Source organism: Apis florea, unplaced genomic scaffold (genome assembly GCF_048593485.1).
Source record: "Apis florea isolate Af1SG1 unplaced genomic scaffold, ASM4859348v1 contig_3367_pilon, whole genome shotgun sequence".
Lineage (NCBI taxonomy): Eukaryota > Metazoa > Arthropoda > Insecta > Hymenoptera > Apidae > Apis > Apis florea.
Genome location: NW_028256746.1, coordinates 5,771,809 through 5,795,807, shown reverse-complemented (window position 1 = coordinate 5,795,807; position 23,999 = coordinate 5,771,809). Strand labels below are relative to the sequence as shown.

General features: G+C 35.8%; 4 protein-coding genes across 6 annotated transcripts; 2 read left to right on the top strand and 2 right to left on the bottom strand.

Annotated features, from left to right (window-relative positions):
• Positions 1-2,713, top strand: LOC100862969 (CWF19-like protein 1). The gene is made up of 3 exons (XM_003689734.4): positions 1-964; positions 1,063-1,720; positions 1,812-2,713. Exons 1-3 carry the CDS (start codon positions 351-353, stop codon positions 2,109-2,111), a joined length of 1,572 nt encoding a protein of 523 aa, XP_003689782.4. The 5' UTR covers positions 1-350; the 3' UTR covers positions 2,112-2,713.
• On the bottom strand, positions 2,074-3,571 carry LOC100864335 (methylthioribulose-1-phosphate dehydratase). The gene is made up of 5 exons (XM_012483914.3): positions 3,232-3,571; positions 3,061-3,155; positions 2,722-2,990; positions 2,464-2,665; positions 2,074-2,384 (listed from the first exon to the last, which is right to left on the bottom strand). The coding sequence occupies exons 1-5, from the start codon at positions 3,259-3,261 to the stop codon at positions 2,303-2,305; spliced, it is 678 nt and encodes a 225-aa protein (XP_012339368.1). The 5' UTR covers positions 3,262-3,571; the 3' UTR covers positions 2,074-2,302.
• On the top strand, positions 3,516-6,536 carry Vlet (COMM domain containing 10 protein valette). 3 transcript variants are annotated; one of them, XR_015293326.1, is made up of 5 exons: positions 3,516-3,780; positions 3,871-4,234; positions 4,311-4,514; positions 5,942-6,164; positions 6,350-6,536. XR_015293326.1 is itself a non-coding variant. In XM_003689733.4 (4 exons), exons 1-3 carry the CDS (start codon positions 3,752-3,754, stop codon positions 4,509-4,511), a joined length of 594 nt encoding a protein of 197 aa, XP_003689781.1. In that variant the 5' UTR covers positions 3,645-3,751; the 3' UTR covers positions 4,512-4,514; positions 5,942-6,536. The 3 variants fall into 3 exon arrangements, 1 of the variants encoding a protein (XP_003689781.1); XR_015293327.1 differs by having other exon boundaries at positions 3,645-3,780; positions 6,037-6,164; XM_003689733.4 differs by having other exon boundaries at positions 3,645-3,780; positions 5,942-6,536.
• LOC100872752 (uncharacterized) lies at positions 4,578-23,999 on the bottom strand. Its single transcript, XM_086912108.1, has 11 exons — positions 23,514-23,999; positions 21,051-21,503; positions 11,415-11,717; positions 10,808-11,032; positions 10,374-10,682; positions 9,927-10,226; positions 9,457-9,762; positions 8,999-9,301; positions 5,459-5,603; positions 5,196-5,350; positions 4,578-5,052 (listed from the first exon to the last, which is right to left on the bottom strand). The coding sequence occupies exons 2-11, from the start codon at positions 21,121-21,123 to the stop codon at positions 4,718-4,720; spliced, it is 2,454 nt and encodes an 817-aa protein (XP_086768234.1). The 5' UTR covers positions 21,124-21,503; positions 23,514-23,999; the 3' UTR covers positions 4,578-4,717.

Below are 23,999 nucleotides of genomic sequence, written 5' to 3'. Positions count from 1 at the left end.
AGTTTATAATTAGTCCATGATAAAATTATTATAAATTATATGGTATTATCTTATTATTGTTCTGATATGCCCTCTATCATTTAGAGTGGAGAATTTAGGAATTAATTTTATTTCCAACTGAAGTTAGGAGAAATATATTTCGATGTTTAATTGTATTTACACATGATATTTATTTATATTAAAAAAGCGATAAAATGTTAATAATGAAAATTTATATATTTTCACGATAAAAACTAATAATGATAATAAAAAGTTATCTTAATTATAAGATTTATAAGTTTTCAATTTCTGTATCATTGATTGTGCATATTTTTATTTGGTAAAGTATAGGTTATATTAAAATATTAAATATGACTGAAAAGCAGAAAGTATTAATTTGTGGAGATGTTGAGGGACATTTTAAATTTTTATTTAATAAAATCGATGCTATTAATAAAAAAAGTGGACCTTTTGATTTTTTATTATGTGTTGGAAATTTTTTTGGTAAAAATAACACAGAACTTGAAGATTATAAAATTGGTATAAAAAATATACCAGTTCCAACATATATTATTGGTGCTAATAGGCAAGCTGATTTAAATAATTATCCAGAGATAGATGGTTGTGAAATATGTCAAAATCTTACTTATCTTGGAAAACGTGGATTATATACTGCTAGTTCTGGACTTAAAATAGCATATATTGGTGGTATAGAAACTAATTCTTCAGAAATGAAATCTATTTGTTTTGATGAAAATGATGTTATGTCGATTAAGCAGGCTTGCTTAAAGGGTCAACCTAGTTTTCGTGGAATTGACATATTGATGAGCTCTCCTTGGCCAGCTGATGTTACAAATTTAGATCCTAATAAACCAAACTTTATATATCAAGGGTCAAAATTAATTGCATGGTTAGCTGCTCAAGTAAAACCAAGATATCATGTATCAGCATTAGAAGGAATTCATTATGAAAGACCTCCATATAGGTAGATAACAATTTCTAATATTTAAGATAAAACTTAAAAAAAAAGATTAATATTTAAAATAAAATTTTTAGCTATTTATTTATTATTTTACTTTTTAGGAATCAAAGTTTACAAGAAGGAAATATTGAAATTGCAACAAGATTTATAGCACTTGCACCTATAATGAATAATCAAAAAAAAAAATGGTTATATGCATTGAATTTAACTCCTGTTGATAGAACTCGTTTATCTGATTTAATTATGAAAACTACAGATGAAACAGATACTCCATATCCTAAATCAATGTTATCAAATAATCCATCCTTACAAAAATTAGAACAATTAAAACATACACAATTTTTTTATGATATGGAATCTAAAGAAACAACTAAAAGATCAAAGTCTTCTGAAGGTTCTAATAAAAGATCAAAACCAGAATTTGATCAAGCAAAATGTTGGTTTTGTTTATCAAGTCCTGAAGTTTCTAAACATTTAGTAATATCAGTTGGTACAGAAGTTTATGTTGCACTTGCTAGAGGTGGATTAGTTGAAAATCATTTCTTAATTTTACCAATAACACATCACCAGAGTCTTTCTATTTTACCAAAAGAAGTAAAAGAAGAAATTGAATTATATAAAGCTGCAATATCCAAATATTATGCTACTATGGATAAAGTACCAGTATTTTTTGAACGTAATTTTAAAACATCTCATTGCCAGTTACAAGTTGTACCGGTTCATAAAAATCAAATACCAGCTCTGAAAGAAACATTTATGGTATATATATATTTTTAATAATTGTTTAGATGATTTAAATATATATTATTTATATATATTAATAATTATTTTAATAATATTTTTGTTTTAGGAAATGGCAGAATGTAATAATTTTAAAATGTCAGAATTGGCTCCACATACTGATTTGCAACAAATTGCAAAACCAGGTGTTCTATATTTTTATGTAGAATTACCAGGTAGAGAAAAATTATATTATAGAATAAAAAAAGATTTTCCACTTCAATTTGGTAGAGAAGTGTTAGCTTCAGACAGAATATTAGATCTTGATGATCGAGCTGATTGGAAAGATTGTCAAATGGATGAAGAGGAAGAAATTGAATTAGCAAAACGAATTAGAAGAGATTTCCAACCATTTGATTTAGATACTTAAAAATATATAAAAATTCAACGAAATAATATTATAATACATGTACATATATGAAATTTTTTGTAAAATATATAGATATTAATTTATTATTTTATAAAAATAATTGATGAAGATATTATTCTTAATTAATAATTTTATTATTTTTTCTCTTTTATTTTAGTTGGATCTAATCTATTTAGATATATATTTTTTTTTTATTTTGGCACTGCAGCAGGATCTAATCCACTTAATTTCATTTGTAAGGCTATATCAAGTATATAATCATAACATTCAGTCCTAAAGAAAGAATATGTTTAATAGATAAAAATAAAAAAATATTCAACAATTAAGATCAAATTAAAATTAAATTACATACATAGTTTTTGCTTGTTGCCATGTATCACCCCAAACATAAATACCATGTCTTCTTACTAATACAGCACAAGTTTTTGGATAAGCAAAAATAGTTTCTTCTAATTCATTTTTTAAGTCTTCTTCAAATGGAGTATTTTCTATTATTGGTATGATTAATTCTTCATCATAACGATATGATCTTCCCAATTGTTGATTTTTTATACCTGTATTATGTATTTATATATTTTCATAAATAAATAAAAAATTATGCATTTTGTACCTTTTATCATTTCTAAATGGGTAACACGAAATTCTTTTCCAGGCCAATGTAATGTTACCATTACTGCAAATTTTGAATGAGTATGAATTACAGCTCCAGCATTTCTCCATTTATATGCACACATAAATAATGGAGTACATTGTGACTTTTTTAAATTTTTCTCTTTTGGTGGCAATTCTATATCATTTCCACTAATATCTTGTACAAATAATTCATCTGGACAAATGCGTTCTTTTTGAACCCCAGATGGAGCAATATAAATTTTTTCTCTGTAAGTATTATAAAATATTAATTTATTACATATTTTTTAAATTTAATAAAATATGACAATATTCTAACTTATATTTAATAGATATTCCTCCACCAGTACCAGTTACCCATCCTAGATCGTAAAATTGTTTACATAATTCAGGAATTAAAATTCGTGGATGTTCCTAAAAATAAAAAAAATAAAAAAAATATTAAAATTATGCATTAATAATTATTTTCAAAAATTATTTTAAATAGTACTTTGTCGAGAATATTATATTCCGAAGACATGATTAATAACTGAAGAACTTTGAACTAATTTTATTATGTTTCTTATATTATTATCAATTTGTTATCAATTCAGTGATCACGATCATAACACGGCATGTGCACGTGCATTAATATATAATTTGCAATAATGCAATAAATTTTTAATAAATAATTATTGTTATTAAAAGAAAATATCGGTATAAAATTTGCTTTTCTTGAGCACAATATATATAAATTTTATTCATAAATATAGTACAGAAATTATAGTTGATTACGTAGTTTCAATATTGATACAATCAAGTAAAGATACAGTACATACAGTACATACAATAAAACGTATATATAATTTGTGATACGAAACTAATTTATTTTTTTTAATAAATTTAGTTTATATTAATTTGCAGACCTATGTTAAAGATACTAAGATATAATACTAAATCATGTTCACTAATTTCTTTAATTTTCTGTGTTAAATTACTTGCATAACCTATAAATTTGTCAGTCAAGTAATATGGCTTCTTGGATCACAGTGACACCGCGGTAGTATTTAAATTTTAGAATTTCTTTAAAAATTAATTAATTTATAAATTTTCTTTAATTGTTTATCTAATACAATATTATTTCATTTAGGCTTGAACAAGGTTTGAAAATAGCAAATCAGATAGACAACAGTAAATTTCGCTTGTTAATAAATCGTATTTGTCAAACGCTTCAATCAAATATTAATACAAAAATATTCAATGAAGAGGAAGAAGAAAAACTATTAATTTCTTTGGATTTAAATAAAAATGATTTAGTTTGTCTTTTAGATACAATAATATTAATTTATAAACAAGCTGCTTGCAATATTGTAAAACCACAATTAATGGAAAATACTTTAAAGAATACTTTTAAAACAGATGATGATAAATGTTTAATATTTTTAAATGCATGGTTTACATATGGTAAAGGTATAATTGATCATTTTAGACAAATGTCTATTTTTCCTGTTCAGGTATGTTATAAAATATAAATATAAATCTTTGTAAAAAACATTAACATTTTTTTTATATTAATTTATCTTATTTCAGGTTAAGGACATCGATTGGAGTTTAAATATTCAAGCTGCATCTTCAACTATTAAAAAGGATGTGCGACCAATGGCATTATTGCAATTAAATTTAACAGGAGAAGACGAATCTAAATTAACCCTGGAATTTGATAAAAAAGAACTCATAGATTTATATCACAATTTAGAGAGAATACAATCACAATTGGATGCTTTTAAATAATAGGTAATTATTAGTGTTTATAGTCATTGTGAGAAAATATTTTATTATATGAAATATATTTTCTGATATTTTATATTTGTTTTTAATATTTTTTATTTATTACATGTTATTAGTATTCTTAAATAAAGAAGAAATTAATGTAAATTTCTTATAGATGTTTATTTGAAATATAAGCTAATCTTAAGATTTTATGATTAATATTTCTTTCATATTCGAATATTTTCATACTTTGATGATGATCTATATTTTCCAACGCGTTCGTATAAATTTGGACTTCTATTAGGAAGAATACTCTCAATATTTGTCATATTTTGATCATGTTGCTCAGAAACTTGTATATCTAATTTTGTTCGATTTTCGATATAATGTCCATTGTTTAATTGCGAAGTTTGTTTCTTTTCCGATGTAGATATAGTTTCTAAAACACGTGATGACTTTCTGACAAATAAACGTGTTTTACAAACTACTAAAACAACTATAATAATCATCAGAAATAACGTTAATGTCGTCAGGACACCAACTATCCATCCCAATTTTTCATCTGTAACATTAATTGAACAAAATTAATCAAAATAATCAGATTATTTTTAATTAAAGAACAAGAAAATAATTTTTTTATAACAATATAGTTTTTATAATTTTTTTCTTTCTCTTATAATGTAATTTAATAAATCTAATAAGTACCTCCAATACTATTTAACAGAAGAAGTGATGCATTGCCTATTTCTTCATCCGTGTGGGGAACAGTGAATTTGCACATCCATTTCCCTAAATCTGAATAATTCGGTTTAAATTCCAATGTACATACACCTGTATTATTATTCATGTGAATATTGTGCCTAAAATTTATATAAAAAAAAAAAAAAAAAGAAAAAAAAGAAGAAAAGAAGAATTTAATTATATGAACTTTTAATTTTATTGATCTTAAATTCAAAAAAAAAAATTACCTTTTTGTTCCATTCATATTCTGATAAATATGGGTTTTTGACGCATGGATCCAATGGCATTGTACTTCTGATAACATAGTTTCTACTTTGCACGAAAGAGTAACCATTTGATGGGGCACAGCCCACAATACCACAGTCACTGGTTCTAAAAATCATTAATCTTTTCTTTATTCAGTGTTTCGTTTAATCGATTTATTCCCTTTCCTATCCCAATCACCGAAAGCGATGATGATGTTCCTTCGGTAGTGAGAAATTCTTCCAGAAACATGTATTGATACATGTGCATTAATTGTTGATACTGTGCACAAGCAATTTTCATGTGATATATTTTTTGTTAGGTTACAGTGAGAAAAATGTGTCGATGTGTAATGTATGTTGTATGGTATAAGGTGTATTATCTTAAAATATTACATTTCTATTATACAATATTTTTAAAAATACCATTCAATCAAATAAAACATTTTAAATTTGTTTTTATGATAGAAATTTGAGTATTCAGTGTACGTGTATTTGCATCAAAGACGATGGGAATCAGAAACAAGTTGCAATGATGTTTTCATATTATTATTTATTTAAAGAAATATGGTTTACAATGCCGAAGAGACTGACACTCAAACGCGCACGTACGATCCACCGATCACACCTCGGTGCAGATTCTTGAATTGTTCACGTTGGAAACTTAACAGTAACTCAATGGCACACGAAGGTAAGTATTAATTAGCTTCGAACGAAAGCGTTCTACGTTTGATTATTGCACACGATCTGTACCGAGTTTCCTATGAGTTGAGATTTTTCAAATCTTCTTAATATCGTTAGATATTACTTTTGTACCTTTAATAATTATAGAAAATGATTCAAAGTAATTATTACTTATTAATTATTACTTTTCAGGTGATGGTCGATCGAGTGACAGCAATGAAAACGCAACATTATTCGAAACGAAGATAAATATTTTAAAGGGGACGCTTAACAGTAAGAATTGTCTTAGCGTTAATTTTAACATGTGGCTGTTATATATAATGAGCATCAGCAGTAAAATGGGTATCGTAGTATTCTAATAAAAAAAAAAAACCTGTTTCTTCGTGAAGTTTTTTTTGTAATCATATAATCATCGGTACGTTGACTTCTTGTTTAGCAACACGTTGGCTATGGGATCAGCCAACTGATTCGTTAACGGTTCCGTAACGAGTCTAATCGTTATTAGCACACTGGAGTTTCTTAAACGATTTATTTCGCTTAACAAATAAATATTCTTAGTCTTAAACGTTAAACTTCTTACGTGTAGTCTTTTTAAATAATTACTAGCTAATGCGTCTCGAATGCAACGTTACGTATTAAAACGAACGAAGAACGCGAACGCTCTTTCCCTGGTTACTTGCAGCAGGGCAATCTGTTCTGCTGTTCGTTAAATTGTCTTGAATTAATCGGAATCACTTTGAAAAAACTTTCAAATCCATCGATCTATTGAGAGAGAGAGAGAGAGAGAGAGAGAGAGAGAGAGAGAGAGAGAGAGAGAGAGAGAGAAAAAGAGAATATAAAAAGAAAAAATTTTGAAATGAAATCTGAAATATAAATTAAGGAAGTTCGATGGCGAGCGTTTTTTCAAAGCTCGAGCACTTTCCCTGTCAATAGTGACTTTCGACAATAAATAATACGAAGAATGACAATAAATGTAGCCAGAGTGCTCGTGAAAAGGCTTACACACACAATACGGTTTCGCGTACCTATTAACGCGGCTACTAACTATGCTAAATGCGAAATCATTTGAGCGTAGACTTGCCGTTGAGCATATAAATAAGAAAGGGTGAATGACATTGAGTGATAGATGTTATTTAATGAGATGTGTGCTTCTTAAGCGTGCCATATCGACGAGGATAAAAGAACATTACGCTTGAATATTCGAAATGTAGTTTAGTGAGCACAAAAAAACGTATTGCACGTATACTTTAACGAATAAAAAAAAAAAAAGAAGAATTTAATCTGTGTGGATGAAATAATTGTTGTTGATGGAACAATATTGCCGGATGTGTTATTTAACATTTCTTTTAATGCGTATCTTAACATGTGTTTTGTAAGAGAAACGGACGGCATTATTAATCGCTCATTAATTGCCAGGCTTCGGTTAATTCCGAAACATAACGATCTAATAAATCTTTGCGAAGATTTAGCAAGAAATTGCGAGGAAAACAATAACAGATGCGATAAAACGATAAATTAGAAGAATCTAATGCTAATCGATGCAAATGCGTTGTGTACGGTAACAGTATGCTAGGTAACAAGCAAGGAATGCTATTCTTGTTCACGAACTTGTTAACAATGGATTCCTCGCAAGAAACAAGAAAAGAAAATGCGAATATAAAAAGTCTTGTTTTAACGGAAGTTGCAGATAAGAAAAAAAAAAAAAGAAAAAAAACAGACCTTTCTTTTATCGTCTATCTACCTCTTTTACAATATATGTATGTATATAGATTAATTATATAAATGATTAATTCATAAGCCATAGAGCGAGGTAGACATCACTATGAAACTTGAAATCGTCATATAGAGTCCATCACCTCCGCGATGCCTTCACCCACAACAGTCTTCGAAGAACTTACATGCGATCTATACTAAGATTGATGATGGATCATTATTTTCGTTCTTGCTACAAATTCCTTTAATTGTGCCTGTGCGGCCTTCAATTGTACACTCTAAGACTTTGTGATACATATATGACAACGCGATCGATTTCGCTTATCGCTTTTGAAAGTAGTTAGCCACTGTTTCTCCATGTGTTTTCCCAGTGACGTTTCTTTCGAACGATATCGATCACAAATACTAATGTTTGTTATACGATACATCACGTATACATTGCAAAGGATGAGTCACATTACTATTAAGTATCCAGATACATTTGTGAAATATGAATATCGGAAAAATGTCATTTATATTATTTTTTTATATATATCTATATATTTGAAAAAAAAAAAAGCTACAATGGAATTTTAAAATTTATTTTTCTTTTTTTTCTTTTTTAACGAAGCTGAGTGAAGCATGATGAGCAATATTAAAAGATACGCATCGGTGTACTGTCACAACGATCATTAATATTATGATTTCGTAATAGAAAAATCTTAGTGACGATCATCGTTGGTTCATCAGAAAGAATACCATCATTTTACACCAAAACAACAGAATATTCCTTGACGCTCGTTCATCGTCTCAAGAAACAAATTAAGATTTTTTCTTTTTTTATCGTGTCGAAATGTTTCTTTCGACACAATTTCTCGACAATTAGGATCCTTTGTACAATTACAGCAGCGGTTCAAGTCGCACGACTCATCGTTGTTTTGCTAATATATGTATACATAATGTACGTTCATGCTATACACAGTTCTGGATCTATGGCCGATCGACGACCACGCCTCGAAATTGCTACGAGTGTCGCGAAGCGAATAGGTCGACCACAGATCCGTGGATCGATGAACGATTTGCTTTCTCTACACCCTCACCCGTGAAAGGAAAGGAATGTCGTGAATCCGTCTCAAGATTCAATGATACCTGGTTCCAGGAGGCTTAGCTTGGCCGGAGGTGCGTCCGTGTAGTTCTGTCTGCCGCGTATCCTGGCACCACAGGTCCACAGTCCTTCCTGTTCCGCGAGCGCGTGCGTCAGCCTGACACTACAGTCTCTGGCCTCGCTTCCGGCCGCCGGAAATTGCTTCACCACTACCGTTGTGTTCGAGTTCACCGGCGTCAGGGACCATCGGCACTGTTCCACGGCCGAGGAAGTGACACAATGGAGAAAAACGCTTCCACCGGCTGTTATTTGAATGTCTTTAGATAGCTCTGAGAATTTTACGTCGTCTGGAAATAAAAATTAATGGAAATTATTAAACTAAAGAAGAAGATCGAAGAAGAAAGAGGTGTAGTGGTGAATTTGAGGCTTCGTTGTGAAAAGGCCTCGTTCTCTTGTGGACGAAAAAGAGGTGGAGGAAATTGAAGGACGAAAGTAAAGATACCTTGCTCGAATACGGTGAGTTTGACGTACGGCGAGGTCAATATCGTGTTGAGGGAACTGATCGACACTTGACAGGCCCATTGGCCCTGCTTTTCGATATACACTTTCGGAAATGTGAACGAACAGTCTCTACCAAGGTCGCCATTGCTTGGATATTCTTCAATCACGATCTCCGGTTCATTTCCGTGAAGCGGTTTCCAGAACCACGTACACTTCTCCACACGGCTGCTTGTTACGCATTTTAACATGGCTTCCGTACCAACCGGTACGGAAGTGTCCGTCGGCATTTCAACGAAGTTAACTTTGGCTGGAACAACGGACAAGATGAATCTAACGATCGAAGGTCGTTTAATTTTTTGATTTTTTTTTTTTTTTTTTTTTCATTTTCCAAGAAATATTGGACGAAGAACAATTGAAAAGAGAAAGATATTCTGCGATTTGAAATGATCTCTTTCATCACAGGTTTATTACCTGTAGGTAGAAGGCTAACAGTCGCGGGTGGCGCTTCGTGCAAAATTCCCTCTGGCGACAGTCGAACACCACACGTCCATAATCCTTCCTCCTCGTACAAGATATTCTTGAACCTCACCGAACAGTCATGATCGGTGTCTTTGTTCGGATTGAACTTCTTGACTAACAGAGGTTCTTGACTCGAGTTCGAAGATTTCCAAGACCATTCACATTGTACCACCGGCTTGTTTACCAGACATCTGAGTAGCACGGATTCGCCAGATGCTACTTGAATTCCTCTAGACAATTGTACGAATTCGACTGTAAAACAAAAATCAACGGTCCCTTTTTTTTTATCGCGTTACGAAAATATTTTACAACTTCTTTCACAAACACTCTTTTCACGTACGCATCCCGTATAAATTGCAAAGCAAAAATGCGATAAAAATTCGAATTTCCTTCTCTCACCTTCCGAAATAAGAAATCGTATGGGATTCGACTGTGTGAAGGAGGAATTGGGATCGATTCTGGCGCCGCATGTCCAGTATCCTTCTTGCTCGGGCAACACGTTCTTGAACTTAATACTGCAATCCGTGCTGTCGTTGCCGAAAGCTGGGAATCGCTTCACCTCGAGGTTCCACGGCTGGGATTGGTTCAACTGCCGCCAGGACCATTGGCATTCACGGACAGGTGATTTCATCTGGCACATTATTTGCGCCGAGGATCCTGCTGGGACCTCGACGATGTTATCAAGCTTCGAAAATACGATCAAGGGACCTAGACATTTATAAATATTAACATTTAATATCCCCTCTTTCTTTCACGTTTTAATTATCCACGCCTGTGGATAAATTTTCAAGGAAGAGATTAAAAGGACAGAAGAAACAATCAACATTCCATACTCTGGTGCTCATTAACGATGCTCAGCTTGGCAGGTTCCGTGCTGGTGAAAGGATCATTCGTGGAAGTTCTCGCGGCGCAGGTCCAGTATCCGGTCTGCTCGTGCTTCGTACTCGAGAATCTTACGGAACAGTCGTTGCTATTGTTCCCGAAGGCAGGAAATTGTCGTACCGGCAACGGATTGGTAGTCGGCGTGGTTGTCGTCTGAATCATCGAGACCGTGGTGGCTATAAATTACAAGAGGAGCTGATAATTACGCGGCACATGAATGCTGCGGAAAACAAAAGAGCTGTATCGAAAGATTGACTCATCATCCAGCTTGTATTTATCGCGATCGAAACAAATAGACAAACAGGTATCATCTGTCGATCTTTTTTTCAATCCCAACAATCTATGATATTTGAAACGGATGGAAGGCATTCCTTGATGAATCGTTTCGATGAAATTAAATAGGCCTTCGTTGGGACCATAAAATTCAAAACGGATAAAAAGTTAAAAGATTCTTTTCATCAAGAATAAATTTTTTTATTATACTCGATATCTGTTCTATTCGAGGATTATAGTTGTAAAAAATTTCAACTGTAAAAAAAAATCGTATTGATAACTAACTGGTCGCCGGAGTTTCACTGATATCCGGTAATGGCAGGTGAACCGGAGGCAAAGGTTGCCAGGACCATTGGCACTCGGCCACAGGATTAGCGGTTCTACACGCTAGAAGCACGGACGAGCCGAGTTCCGTCTCTATGTGTTCTGGAACGTCCACGAATATCACTGATGGGCTCGGTGGCGTTTTCGTTCCTGGCAAGATATCGTCCATCGAGTGACCCTTGATTTCGGGATCAATGGAGATCCCGGTGATGGTCGTGGACTTGATCGTGGTAACTTCATCAGTCTCTTCTGGCACAGGTACACCTGCAAACGGATAATCAGATAATGGATTAACACAGAAGGTTAAATTCAGTTAAATATATATATATGGAATTTATAGGCCGTTATAACAATACATAGTGTGATGTTCGAAGCGTGTTTAGTAGGATCGTGGAAAAGGAAAGTCAGATATTAAAATGGCCCGTGTGAACGTTGCTTCATAGGTCGTCAAACGTGTTTGAAAATTCCACAAATATTTTAAATTCCACGACAACATGGTATCAACAATACGATCACGTCTCTTTAAATTGCCAACTGGTCTTACATATAAAAGTTTTGGGAGATATCGTCGAACGAAAGGATTCGTATTGGAATACGTTATTCGAATTTAATTGCATATTTAGTTATAAATAATTTTTCCGGCTCGTGAATTCGATTCGCTGTATTGTTTGGATTATTTGTTCGAGAATTCAGTAAGAATTTATTGGATTTATCGTATCGTGAGGAAAAATTGTTTGTCCGAGACTTTTTTTTATCAAGATTTTTTGCAAATTTTAAGAAAACAGAAACGAAAATCGAGCAAGCTCTACGTTTCCACGATGAGCGACTTGGTGATCCGAAGGAACTCGATTGAACATATGTAGGACACATCGGGCAGGAAGCTACGACAGTCACGTAGACAATCGCCTTGCGTCGCGCGTCTGTCGCCATGTGCAAATAGAACCAGGGACGGATCGATAATAAAATATTTGTTAAAAGGGGGAACCACAAAGAATTAGCGTTGTAAAACTCGCCTCGATGCGATGCTACAAGAATACTAAATCGTCCATTCTGTAACGAGTTCCACAATCTCATTGGCAATCTATCGAGTTTCGATGATTTCTTCGTTTCTTCATTTCTAACCCTTCCTTTTCGGCCTTTATCTTTCATCTTCTGATAATTGTTTTTACGACCGTACTGTGCATCGTCGCCTGTGAATCGTTTGATCTTAAAGGACAAATCGATAATTAAAAAGTATTACTCGAAGGGGAATTCGAGCCGGTAACAAAATTCTCGAGGTATTTTTCACGAGGTGGTCATCATTAATTTAAAAGCCGCGGCCATTTTTGTCGCGGTGGGTGGACGATCACGAATAAATTTCTCTGAATGAAAAAGTTAACGTGTGCACCGTTGTTCCACACTTTCTACGTGGCCACGGTATGTAACACGCGTCCATGCCGAACTTGGTCCTTGGTTACTTATTGTCTCGTTACGTTCGCCATGCGTGGAGCTCGTCCTCAAGACGAGTAAAGGTGGTCGCTGACACTGGAAGGTCGTTTCCCACTTTACATTGACACACTCATCGGCTCTGCGGTTTTACGAGGATACGTGTTGCTTTTGCATATTGGTATATACGTATATTGGTAGCTGCTAATATAATTTCATTACATCTGTCGTTTATAAACTTCAAAATTTATAGCTTTCGCGTAGGATAAACGTGAGATATCACTTTGCTTCCTACAACCAAGCGCTGTGATGACAATGATGATTCAAACTGCTCGATGTGATTACATCACACTGTATAATTTACAATGACTATTATTGTACAGTGTGTCTAAACAGATTTTATAAATGAGCAATAATAATTTCAACGAAAAAGTGGATTAGACGATTTGTGCGGAAAATAAAATGTCTAAGAGTAAGATTTTTTTTTTTTTTATCCCGATATTCACACGAAATAATGACATGTGCTCAAGGGATAAATTAAGAGTTGAAGCTTAAGAAGAATAATTTGATAAAGATAAGAGAGAAAAGGTATTTTAGAGGGCAATAAATCGAATGTCCGACATATTCGTTGAAAAACTTTCACTCCGAATAACAGTGATTTCCATACAATATGATTATTAAGCCATCATTTCCTCGTTTTTATCGAGTATTAAACATTATTTTATGCGTTTTAAAGTATTGCCTGGAACTGTGACACGGCTACTCGTCGGCATCCTTCGTCATTTGACTTCGCGGTAGTGAACCGTGAGAATTATTGCATAAGGTACAGGTATCGTGTGTACAGGTGATACCGACTGATGTAATATTAATAAATCCAACGCAGTATACGCGGCTTTGGCCAAACTATTTCGCTTCCGTTTCTCCCTTGAATCCAATTGAAAAGTTAAGAGATATTTTTATGTTATATTATATTCGTAACAAAATTGTTCGAAACGATAGAAGAATAAAGATGAGAAGAAACGAAACGGAAGATCGTCCCCGCAGCATCTAACCCAGGTCGAGTTCATTCAGCCAGTCCAAGGCCACCATTTACTTTCTTCCATACTTTCTTACTTTCTTCACCGCGTCCTTGAATACTCCGCCACGTAATTTTCGATCGTTGCCCGCCGCGATTCATCGATGTCGTCTCTCTCTTTCTCTCTCCGTTTAATTTTAAACCAACCCGTGTATCCTTGATACATTACACCGCGTGTTTTTAATTTACATTATTTCTCCTTCGATTCAACCATTCATCATATCATTTCTTATCATTTCACCATACGATGCTACTCACCCGATCTTTTTGTGGATCGATCGATGGTTTTAACGGTCGATTGGCCGCAAGTGGATAACGACGCCGATTATTAAAACATCGGCATTTCGGGAATTCGAGCTGCCCGTCCCGGATGTATCTTGCCAGGTATCGCCATGACTAATTCCACAACAATGGAATCCCATCCCGAGATTATCGACCGTAAGAGACAAGGCCAGCCATTTCTTGCGGCCGAGGAGGAGCGGCTACGTTGAGTTGAAGCAGGGAAAGGAGAGGAAAAGAAAAGAAAGAAAGAAAATAAAAAAAGAAGGATTGGAGGAGTCGTCTCGAGTCGAGCGAAGGATTTCGTTCTTGTAATTAGAGAAAAAGTCGTCGATAGACGCGCAAACCACGGTCGTTAACCCGCCATCGATGTCTCGTGGAGGACAATTAGTGAGACCAGCCGATTTCTTTTCCCACGTAGACGCTACGTTGTGAAACTCAAAATACGTCCGCTGGGCGTTGCCTTTTCCGTTGTGAAAACGACAACGACGAGATCCTCGTTCCTTTGACCGATTCCACCAAATCGTTCTTTCTTCGTCGTCGAAACGAGCAACGGCCGACGATCATTTCGGGGAAATCGAATTTTTCGAAAGTATTTCGAGTACGTAAAAATACGTATATAGCTATACTCGTACTGAATTTTCAGGGACAGAGTTGGAACTATTTTAAGACAATATTTTTCGAGAATGTATACATATATGTTGACGGAATACGCAAAAGTTTAACTTGTTAAGAATATTTGGTTAGTATTTTTGTATAGCCAATATGTACACAGTTTGCTCGGTACAGAACGGAAAACCGTATATTTGCGACAGGATTTCGAGAAATTGTGTTTCGTGGAATGCGTGTAGATAACCGTCCGGGGTAATCTAAAATATTCTGGGCAAAGCCCGGAACGATTATTAACTTTTGACGCGCATACTTTTCAGGTGACCCACTTAACTCTGTTCCTGCAGTGAAATCAGCCTTTAATTATTCCTCGCCGGAATGAAGGTATCCACGATTGATATGCTTAGGCAGAAAGCAAACTGTTAACCGTGTAAAGTTGTATTAAGATCCACTTGAACATACGGTATAAGAATAATGGAGGGCTAATTGCTTCGTTAAAAAAGAAGATAAAAATAATAATTTATGATATTTCCATCTGGTGCAAATAAATTCCGCATGATATATTGTCGAACGATCTGCAAAAACAGTTTTATTTTATTTCACTTGTATATTTTTCGGTTCGTTAATTTGGAAAAGGAATACTACTTTTGGATACTACAAAAATTACTAGACGAGCTGGAGATAATTAAATAAAATAGATAATTAAATAAAGTTACTAGGAGGATAGAAGGTTTGCTTTCTAAAAAGCAAAAATCAAACATATCGAATATGGGATCATTAAAAGAGGAAATAGAACGAAAGAGGAATAATGATCGTTTTACTCGAAAATATTGGACATCGAAACTCGTTTAATCAAGTTTCTCTCGTTATCAACTGAAGTCATTTGCTGCCCTAACTCATTCTTGAACTCATTATGAATCATGCATCGAAAGAAGGAACATATACGTGATTAGAGAATTATAATTGACGCAAGACTTTTTAATTTTTCGTATGGAATATGGAGTTGCTTCGATTCTTTCAAATTCGCAACGTGTCTTATCTACACGCACAAGTGAAATATCGCAATTCAACGAATGAGTGACACGTTACCAAATTTGAGAAAAATGGGAAACAAGCGTATTATTTAAATCATTTTCATAATTATTTTCTTGTTCTTCCAGTTAATTGAAAATTAATGTAATAATAATCGATGATCAGTCAGTTTCATTTTCGGGAAATCTTTTCTCTCTCTCTCTCTCTCTCTCTCTGATTTTTACCAAGGATGAATAAGAAGAAGTATCGTTCGAGGAAACGATTGTCACGGTCAAAATTCCTGGAAAGGTTTCGAGCGCATCCCCGAATTTTTTTCTTCTTCCAACAGGATTCACAAGAGAAAGCGTTTCGAAGAGATAAAAAGAGATTTCATTATTTTCAAGGAAAGATGATTTTACAGAAAAAAAAAAAAAAAAAAATTGAATATTTCTTCGTTTGAATTCTCCTATACTTTCTTCTATTCTAAGAGCTGCTTAACGCCATAGGATCTCGATTAACCGGCTTAATCGACGCCGAGGCAGACCGGTTAAATCGAGACTTGTGGCGATCGAATTACTTTATAATCCACTTTATGTCTCCTTACAAACGTATGAATATATCGCATTGTATCGAAACGGTGATCTAATGGTTTATTAAACTTTTAAAAAATTTTACGTTCGTATAATTCATAATAATATCAATTATTTTAAACACATTCGCGAGATGATTCGTGAAATGAAGATGAGGACGAAAGAATTCCACACGGATACGCGATTAATCCAAGTCGATCAAGAAACCACAAGAGTTTCATCGACTGAAATTACTTCTTGGTCAGAAGCAGCTCATATTTCTCCGCATGCCGTTTCTTTCACTCGACTCTATCTATTATTCGCATCTCGTGGCGAAGAGATTCTCGAGAAATATTACAAAATCAGCTCCGGGTAGTACCTACGTGTTCGATCGCGGGAAAGTTCGCGTTGATCTTTGTCTGTTTTCCAGCAACGAGAAGCATTGTCCTTGGACGGGATTAACCCCGGAAATTCATCGAACTGCATTTCCGTTCCTCGAACTCGGTATTAATCAGTCGCGACCGCGTCAAAAGGAAAATATTGACTCCACCTTGATTGAAACTTCTCTTGTTTTTTGAAGCTGCATAAACGGAGCGCAGGAGATCGATAAAAATTTCATTTCACGATATTATTTTATTGACGCTTGACGCTCGTACCAATGAAGAAATGAAAAAGACTTTACAATTATATAAGTAATTTTATAATCGTGTCTCACGTTGGAGTGTTTGGATTTTTACAAGAAACGAATCTTTCTTTCTTTTCTAGAATTCGTTGTACGATTCGTTGTAGATATATTACAGACTAATGCTTCGTACCAAGTTGGATGTACCTTTGAACCTTGCTCTGTTCCTCAGATGTCAAGAATTATCAGCCATCGAGAATTCTCGAATATCAATTTTTGCGTAGAAAATCTCGATAACTTGGCGCAATCGATGCCATTTTTTTTTCTTTTGAGCAAAAGGAATAAGAATTTTAACTTTGATAATTTTTCGAACAAACATGACGAATCGAATGATCAGTCGCCCGAACTCTTCAAGTAATCGAAAATAATACAGCAGCGTAGCCTTTCTTCGCTCTTTAATTGGTAATTAAAACTCTCTCAGAAATTAACACGTATAATTAAGAAGTATTTTTAAGTAATATAGAGATGGAGAAAAAAATTGAAATAGACGAGTATTGGGATGAAAATCAGAAAGAAAAGAGTAATTTGAAATCGAATCGAGGCGCGTCCATGGAATGCATAAAATTCATCGGCGTGGATCCTACAACGCAGGATCGTACAATAGTTCCCATGCAGGTTCCTACCCTTCCTCACGTGTTTGCATTCCAGAGCGATGTTTCACTAAATGCATGCATTGCATCGAGTTTAACCACCCTCCGGAGAAGAACCAGTTCTTTCGGCCAGTCGCTCCTCGCCCGTTCCACCGATGCTTTAAGGCATCGAAAAACGATCGACAAAAAATCCACCGCTGCCAAAATTCTGGTATATCAACGTCCCATCGAAATCCCAACGATCGATAATTTGTATTTCGAATCAGTCGAAGAAGTCGAATCGAGCAAGCTTGAGAAATTTGGAAAATTTTTAATTTTGGATAATCGATGTGAGATCAGCGTTTCAATTTGGAAAGAAATTGCATAATTTAAGTTCGATCTTAACACTTGGCTCTTCGATCAATTTCAGGATATCGATAATTCAGGGTATGGATAATTTTAGCTACGTATCTCATAAATTTTTGATTTTTTTTTTTTTTGTTTCGTCTTCTTGTGATAATCTCAATTTCCTTTCCTAGTAGAGATTCGAACGGATTAAATTAATTTATTAATCCGTTGCGTTGAATTTACACGTAATAATATTATTACACGATAAGTAATAAGGTTTTTTACGTTCCACGCGGTAATTATATGCACAGAGGAGAGTATTTCCGGCGAGTAAACGAACTTCTCTTTCTTCACGGTGAATCACGGTGCATGGTCCAAGATCTCGAGTTGTTCACGCACGATCGCTTCAATTTACATCTCGCTCTCGAATCGTAGTCGAGATGCAAACGTTTTCACGGCAACTTGATATCTGTGTTATTGGAAATCTCGCTCCCATTTGTCTCGATTCGCTCTTATTCGACGTTCCTTTGTAAAATTTTCATCATTCTCTCGAAACGTTTCAATGTTTCGTGATATATATCCGTTTTTCTGCAAATATACGATAGCAATTATTTAAATACGCGCGCACGTCTTTCGATTCTTTCCTCTCCTTTGGTAATCTCTCGATCGACGCACACGGTGTTGTAATCGATATGAATGAATACCAATCTTCCAAACTGTTCTGCAAATTGATTCAAATTAACATACTCTCACAAACTCGCAAAACAGGGTCAACTATGACGTATACGATAACTGTACGGAATAATTAGAAGATCCCTATCCAAATGGAGTAATCAGCATTAAAAACTCAACTCGTATCACGCTCGTATTTCATCCTGGTATTTCATTCACTCCAGCAACACTCATTCCCAACCTTTCTCCAAGAAACGTTTATCTTTGTAATATACATTCAAAACCTGTCACTTGGGAAAAACATCTTTTAGAATTTATGGTTGAAATAAATTCTCGTTCCTCTTTCCGTTGACTGTATACTAGAAAATCGAACTTGGAGGATTTATCCGTGGAATTTTTTCCATATTCGTTTAGAGAAGAGGAAAATTTTATCTGGTCAATTACATTTCTCTTAAAGCTTAAATCGGCGAGAGGAATCGCGATGCGCAACAATCGCAACAAGAGGATTCGAGAAGATAGTGAATGTCTCGGTCTGATTGCACTTGTGAATACACTCGAGATCGTCGCGATTTCCGTCCTCCTTTTCACGACGACACGATCAGGCGAAAATCGTAGCGACGTTTGTTATTTGAGCGAGGCACGCGACGAAAGAGTGGACGAAAGTGAATCGAATCTGTTAACACAGATTTTCGCGTGGCCAGGTGGACAGCCGAGTTGACGCACGTGCCGCGTTTTTAATGAAATCGTCGCGAGCGTGGAAAGAGAAATGGAGATCCCGAAACGCGACGATGGAATCAACCTTGAGAGCTGGTTTCATTGCCAAGGTGTCGGCGAAGAAAAAACGCGATTTACACGCGTTTTAGGGTTTATAGGTGGACGAAAGTCATTTGGAAATATATTCTTCGATGCGAGGATTAATTTAGATTTCGTTCGAGAATGAATGGGTCTGAAGAAAGGATTTGGAAAGTGGAGGATGATGGAGGATCTTGGAACGAAGAACGAAAGAGGAATCGGAATAATATTTATTCGTTCATTCATAAGTAACAAGATATTTATTCGTGTTAAATGATAATTAACTCAAGTCATTAATTTGAATAACTCAAGATGAAAATTGAAAAACATAGACAAAGATATATGAAGATTATCTATAAATAATAATCTGTTGGCTCTGAAATCCTATTCGAAACTACGATGGATTAAAAAATAGAAGATTTTACAAATTCTTTGATTAATAATCACAACAAAAGTGATTGGAGTTAATTCCTTACGTTCTAAGGAAGTTCTATAGAAATGAAAGATAATTTTTCAGTAATTATTCAAATTTTCTTTTCTTCTTTTCAAATATAATAATGAAGGTTTATTTTTGATGAATATATTGAATGAACCAAGTTTTGAAATGGAAATGGATAACATTTAATAAGTAATTTGGTTTAATAGTTAATTATATTACGCGTCAGTGACAGTAAAAATCCAAATGCCCTCGCACTGGTCATTTTGAATGCAACCTCTGTGATGACACTTAAAGGCTATACGAGGCCCTTGTCGAGGTTAAGGCCTTCGAAGTCGTAAAAATGACGGCTTCTAGCATATTAATTTGTCCGTGTCGTCGATCGACCGATATTATTACCCTATTTATAATCTCGATTCACTATAAATTTCCGTTCTCGTGCAATTAATAGCTTCGATTAATTAGTAGACGATCGAAAGTTCTATCGTGGATATTTTATTCACCGCAATTCTATTGTTCCTTGGTTATACGTTGACTTTTACTGGCGGCAAGCTAACGCGCAAAATTTCAATTCATCATCAAGTCAGCCAACGCGATGAGTACGCGCGAAACTATTTAATCTTATACAAACATTTGCGTCACGCGGTCTGTTTTTAAAACTATCATTATGAAAAAGTGAAACGCATATTATTTATTTGCGGATAATGTTATCGCCAACGGATATCGATGAAGTTTTTAACAAATGGACATACGGCAAAATAAACAACAACGTCGTCCAGGATCATAACTCTTTCAAACAAATGTTTCTATCTTCGCGGAACAAAAGTTATCATAATTTCCACCCATTTTAATTCACGTTTTTTTCCAAATATAATTCTAATATCGTTATCATTTGCGTATCTTTCTCTTAACTGGAACTACCAGTTTTTTTTTCTGATCTTCAATTACATTTCAATTACAAAAACGGTATAATTAAAGTAAATATGATACGATGTATCGAAGAGGAATGTACGTGCCAAAAGTTACGTGTTTTCTTTCTTTTTTTTCTTAAAACAAAAAGAAAACGGAAAATTGCAAACACGAAAGATGAAAAAGAGTAAGGAATTGGAAAAATTGAAATTCGTACTCACCGTTACACGTGACGACCAAGCACAGCAGTACCAGCCGGATGGTGGACATTTTGGAGAACGCGGAGGACGTCATCTCCGGCACCGCATTTATCACCGTGTGTCCTTGAAAGAGGATCGTAGCCCCGTGTTTCGCAGGAGCGATCGAGCGCGTCGTTACGCACGTGTACTGTCGTCGAAACGTATGGTCGCGTGCGATTTGTACCCGCACGACGATGACGCATGTAAAACCCCCTCCGTGTCACCGTTTTACGACCGTGTAAACGTTCGCTCTTCCGACGTAACCAACGAGTTCGACTTCCACCCTGCACTCCTATCGAGACCTCCAATTTCCTCTCAATCTCTCGCTCTTCTTCGTATCCTCGTATCTAGATCCAACTAGAAATCTTCCTTCTGTCCTTTTCCTTTGGTTTCTTTTCTCTCTCTCTCTCTCTCTCTCTTTTCCTCTCTTTCTCTCTAGAGTTCGAGGAACGAAGAACGAATTGCGTTAATACGTTTGAAAAATTTGAAACGGAAGGAGAAAGGAAGGAGGGGGCAAGGATCCGGCCGGATAACCGGAAGAACGGATGGAACTGTAGTGAAAAGTACTTGACCTTCGTGGATCGCGTGGAAGGGAACGGTGCCGAGAAACCGGTGTGACGCGAGGTAGCCAGAGAATTTTTGTCGGGCTACCTGGCCGCCGAGGCAGCTCTCTCGCTAATTTATGACGTAGTTCCGTTATTGCAACGTGACGTTGATTCGTACGGAGTAACCTCCAGCTGGCCCCAAGATAAACGTGATTTATTGTTAACCGATTCGTGAATGGAAACGAACGTTGCGCCGATACGACGATCTTTTACGGGGGATTGTAAATCAACCGAGGCTGATGATTTGTCCCGAGAGCTTCTGGATACGTTGACGAATCGTTTGCTAAGATATAACGTTCCTTTTGAAATATCTTGGAAATTAATAATTGCTTCGATAATTTGCTCAAGATTCGTGTCATCGTTGCTTGAACACACTGTTTAATATTAATTTTTTCTTTTTTTTTTTTTTTTTTTTTTTTTACGCATTTTTAGAAATTCGAGGGATTATCTTGTATCCACAGTTGGAAGGAACGTGCTTAATAAATAATGGATATGAAATATTGATTATTATTAGTGAAAATAAATAACAGGCGAAGATAATAATCGGTTTGATGGATCGATACGAGTAAATATAGCCGGTCGATCCGTCGAACTCTACGCGGCGTATAATTTATGAGGGATTAAAAATGGTTCCAGAAACCACTCGAAAAAACTCGTTTCAATTTGCGACTCGCAAAACAAAAAAAAAAAAAAAAGAAAAAAAGTAGACCGTGCTCAAAAGCTAGAACGACCGGAGGAATGCTCTTTACGATCGTTTTAGATATCGAGCAACGTTGACTCATCGTCTTCAACGAGGCAGGAATAAAAAACAGCGTCTGAGCATCGATCAATGAACGTCTACGATCGGTGATCTAGAATCCAGGTTGAGCTCGAGGTGAACGAACAGACCGTTTCAAACGTATTTATAACGAAAAAAAAAAAAAAAAAAAAAAAGAAGAAATTATTCAAAGCAGTTCCAATTATTCTTAACAAATAGTAATAAAAGAGAACGATTCTCGATCAAACAACTGTTCAAAAATCGAAATCGCGTATATACACCCCGATTGACAAAAGAAATCGTACAAGTTGCAAAAAGAGATTGCACGCGGTTTCGTGTCACAACCGATCACGCTTCCAATATGTCAAAAGTTACTCGAGCATGGAGTAACGCTCCTTATGTCTCGAATATGTGTCGCGGCACAATTATCATATAATGGGTTTCGCGCTCGGGATCGCGAAATAATCGGCCCCTCCGCTAAAATTGAACGATTTAAGAAAGCGGGCAGCCGGGAAACGAAGCGAGCGAGCGAGCACGCCCGTATTTCCTTGAACTTTCCACGAACGCGAGTAACGGAATCGGTCGGCTGATTCACCGAGTCTACGAAAATGTATCGAACTGGCCGGAGCATCCGGTATCGCGAAAACAACGCCGATCATTTTATCACGATCGACGGAAAAATCGGTGGAACCGGAATTTTTCTTTTTTTTTTTTTTTTTTTCTCGTCCTCGAACCGATTTCCCGCGGTTGGCGCGCGCGCGTGCACGCGCGAGGAACATCCTACGCAAATAGAAAGGCAAAAAGTCGACGAATATTTCGAAAGTCCGACAGAAGAGCGTGCTCGCGTCGTGAATATATCGCTTTCCCTCCCAATTGTTCAAGTTTCACGGAGAGACATGGAACGGTAGAGTAGTACTCTTCCGCGAGCCCCTCTTTCTCTCTCATTCTCTTTCACTCTCTCTCTCTCTCTCTCTCTCTCTCTCTCTCTCTCTCTTTCTCTCCCTCTCTCTCGCGAGATCCTGTGAACCGCACAGAAGAAAATCCTTGGATCCGGCACCGAAATCACATGGTGGATTTACTCACTGTCACTGCGGATACCCCTTCTTGGAGGAGAGGAGATACCCTCACTGTGCCCGAATCACTCGTCCAAGAGTCATCGACGTGGACGCACGTCGGGTGGAACGCGTGTGGGGACCGGCCCGATCTTCGATTCGCTCTCTAGGCCTTCCCAATTCCGATCGCGGCACAGAACTGGTGGCGGTGCGTGTGTGCGTCTCGAAAGAGAAAGAAGGAGAAAGAGGAGAATGGAATCGCGATCTTTCTCCGCGCCGGGGTCCGGTTCCTGTGGCACCTGTGTGTGACTCACACTGTATGTATCGCGTAACGCGCCTCGGCCGTAACGCGCGCGACGTTGAAACGCCCGAATAAAAAAAAGTATATGGAAGAGCGGAGGGAAACGGCGGGAATCCCCTGGAATACACGGTCGCGTGCTCGACGGTGAGCGCCGACTGCAACAACTGCAGACGCTAGGACGGATGATGATCGCCGGTCGGCGTCGTTGTCGTTGTC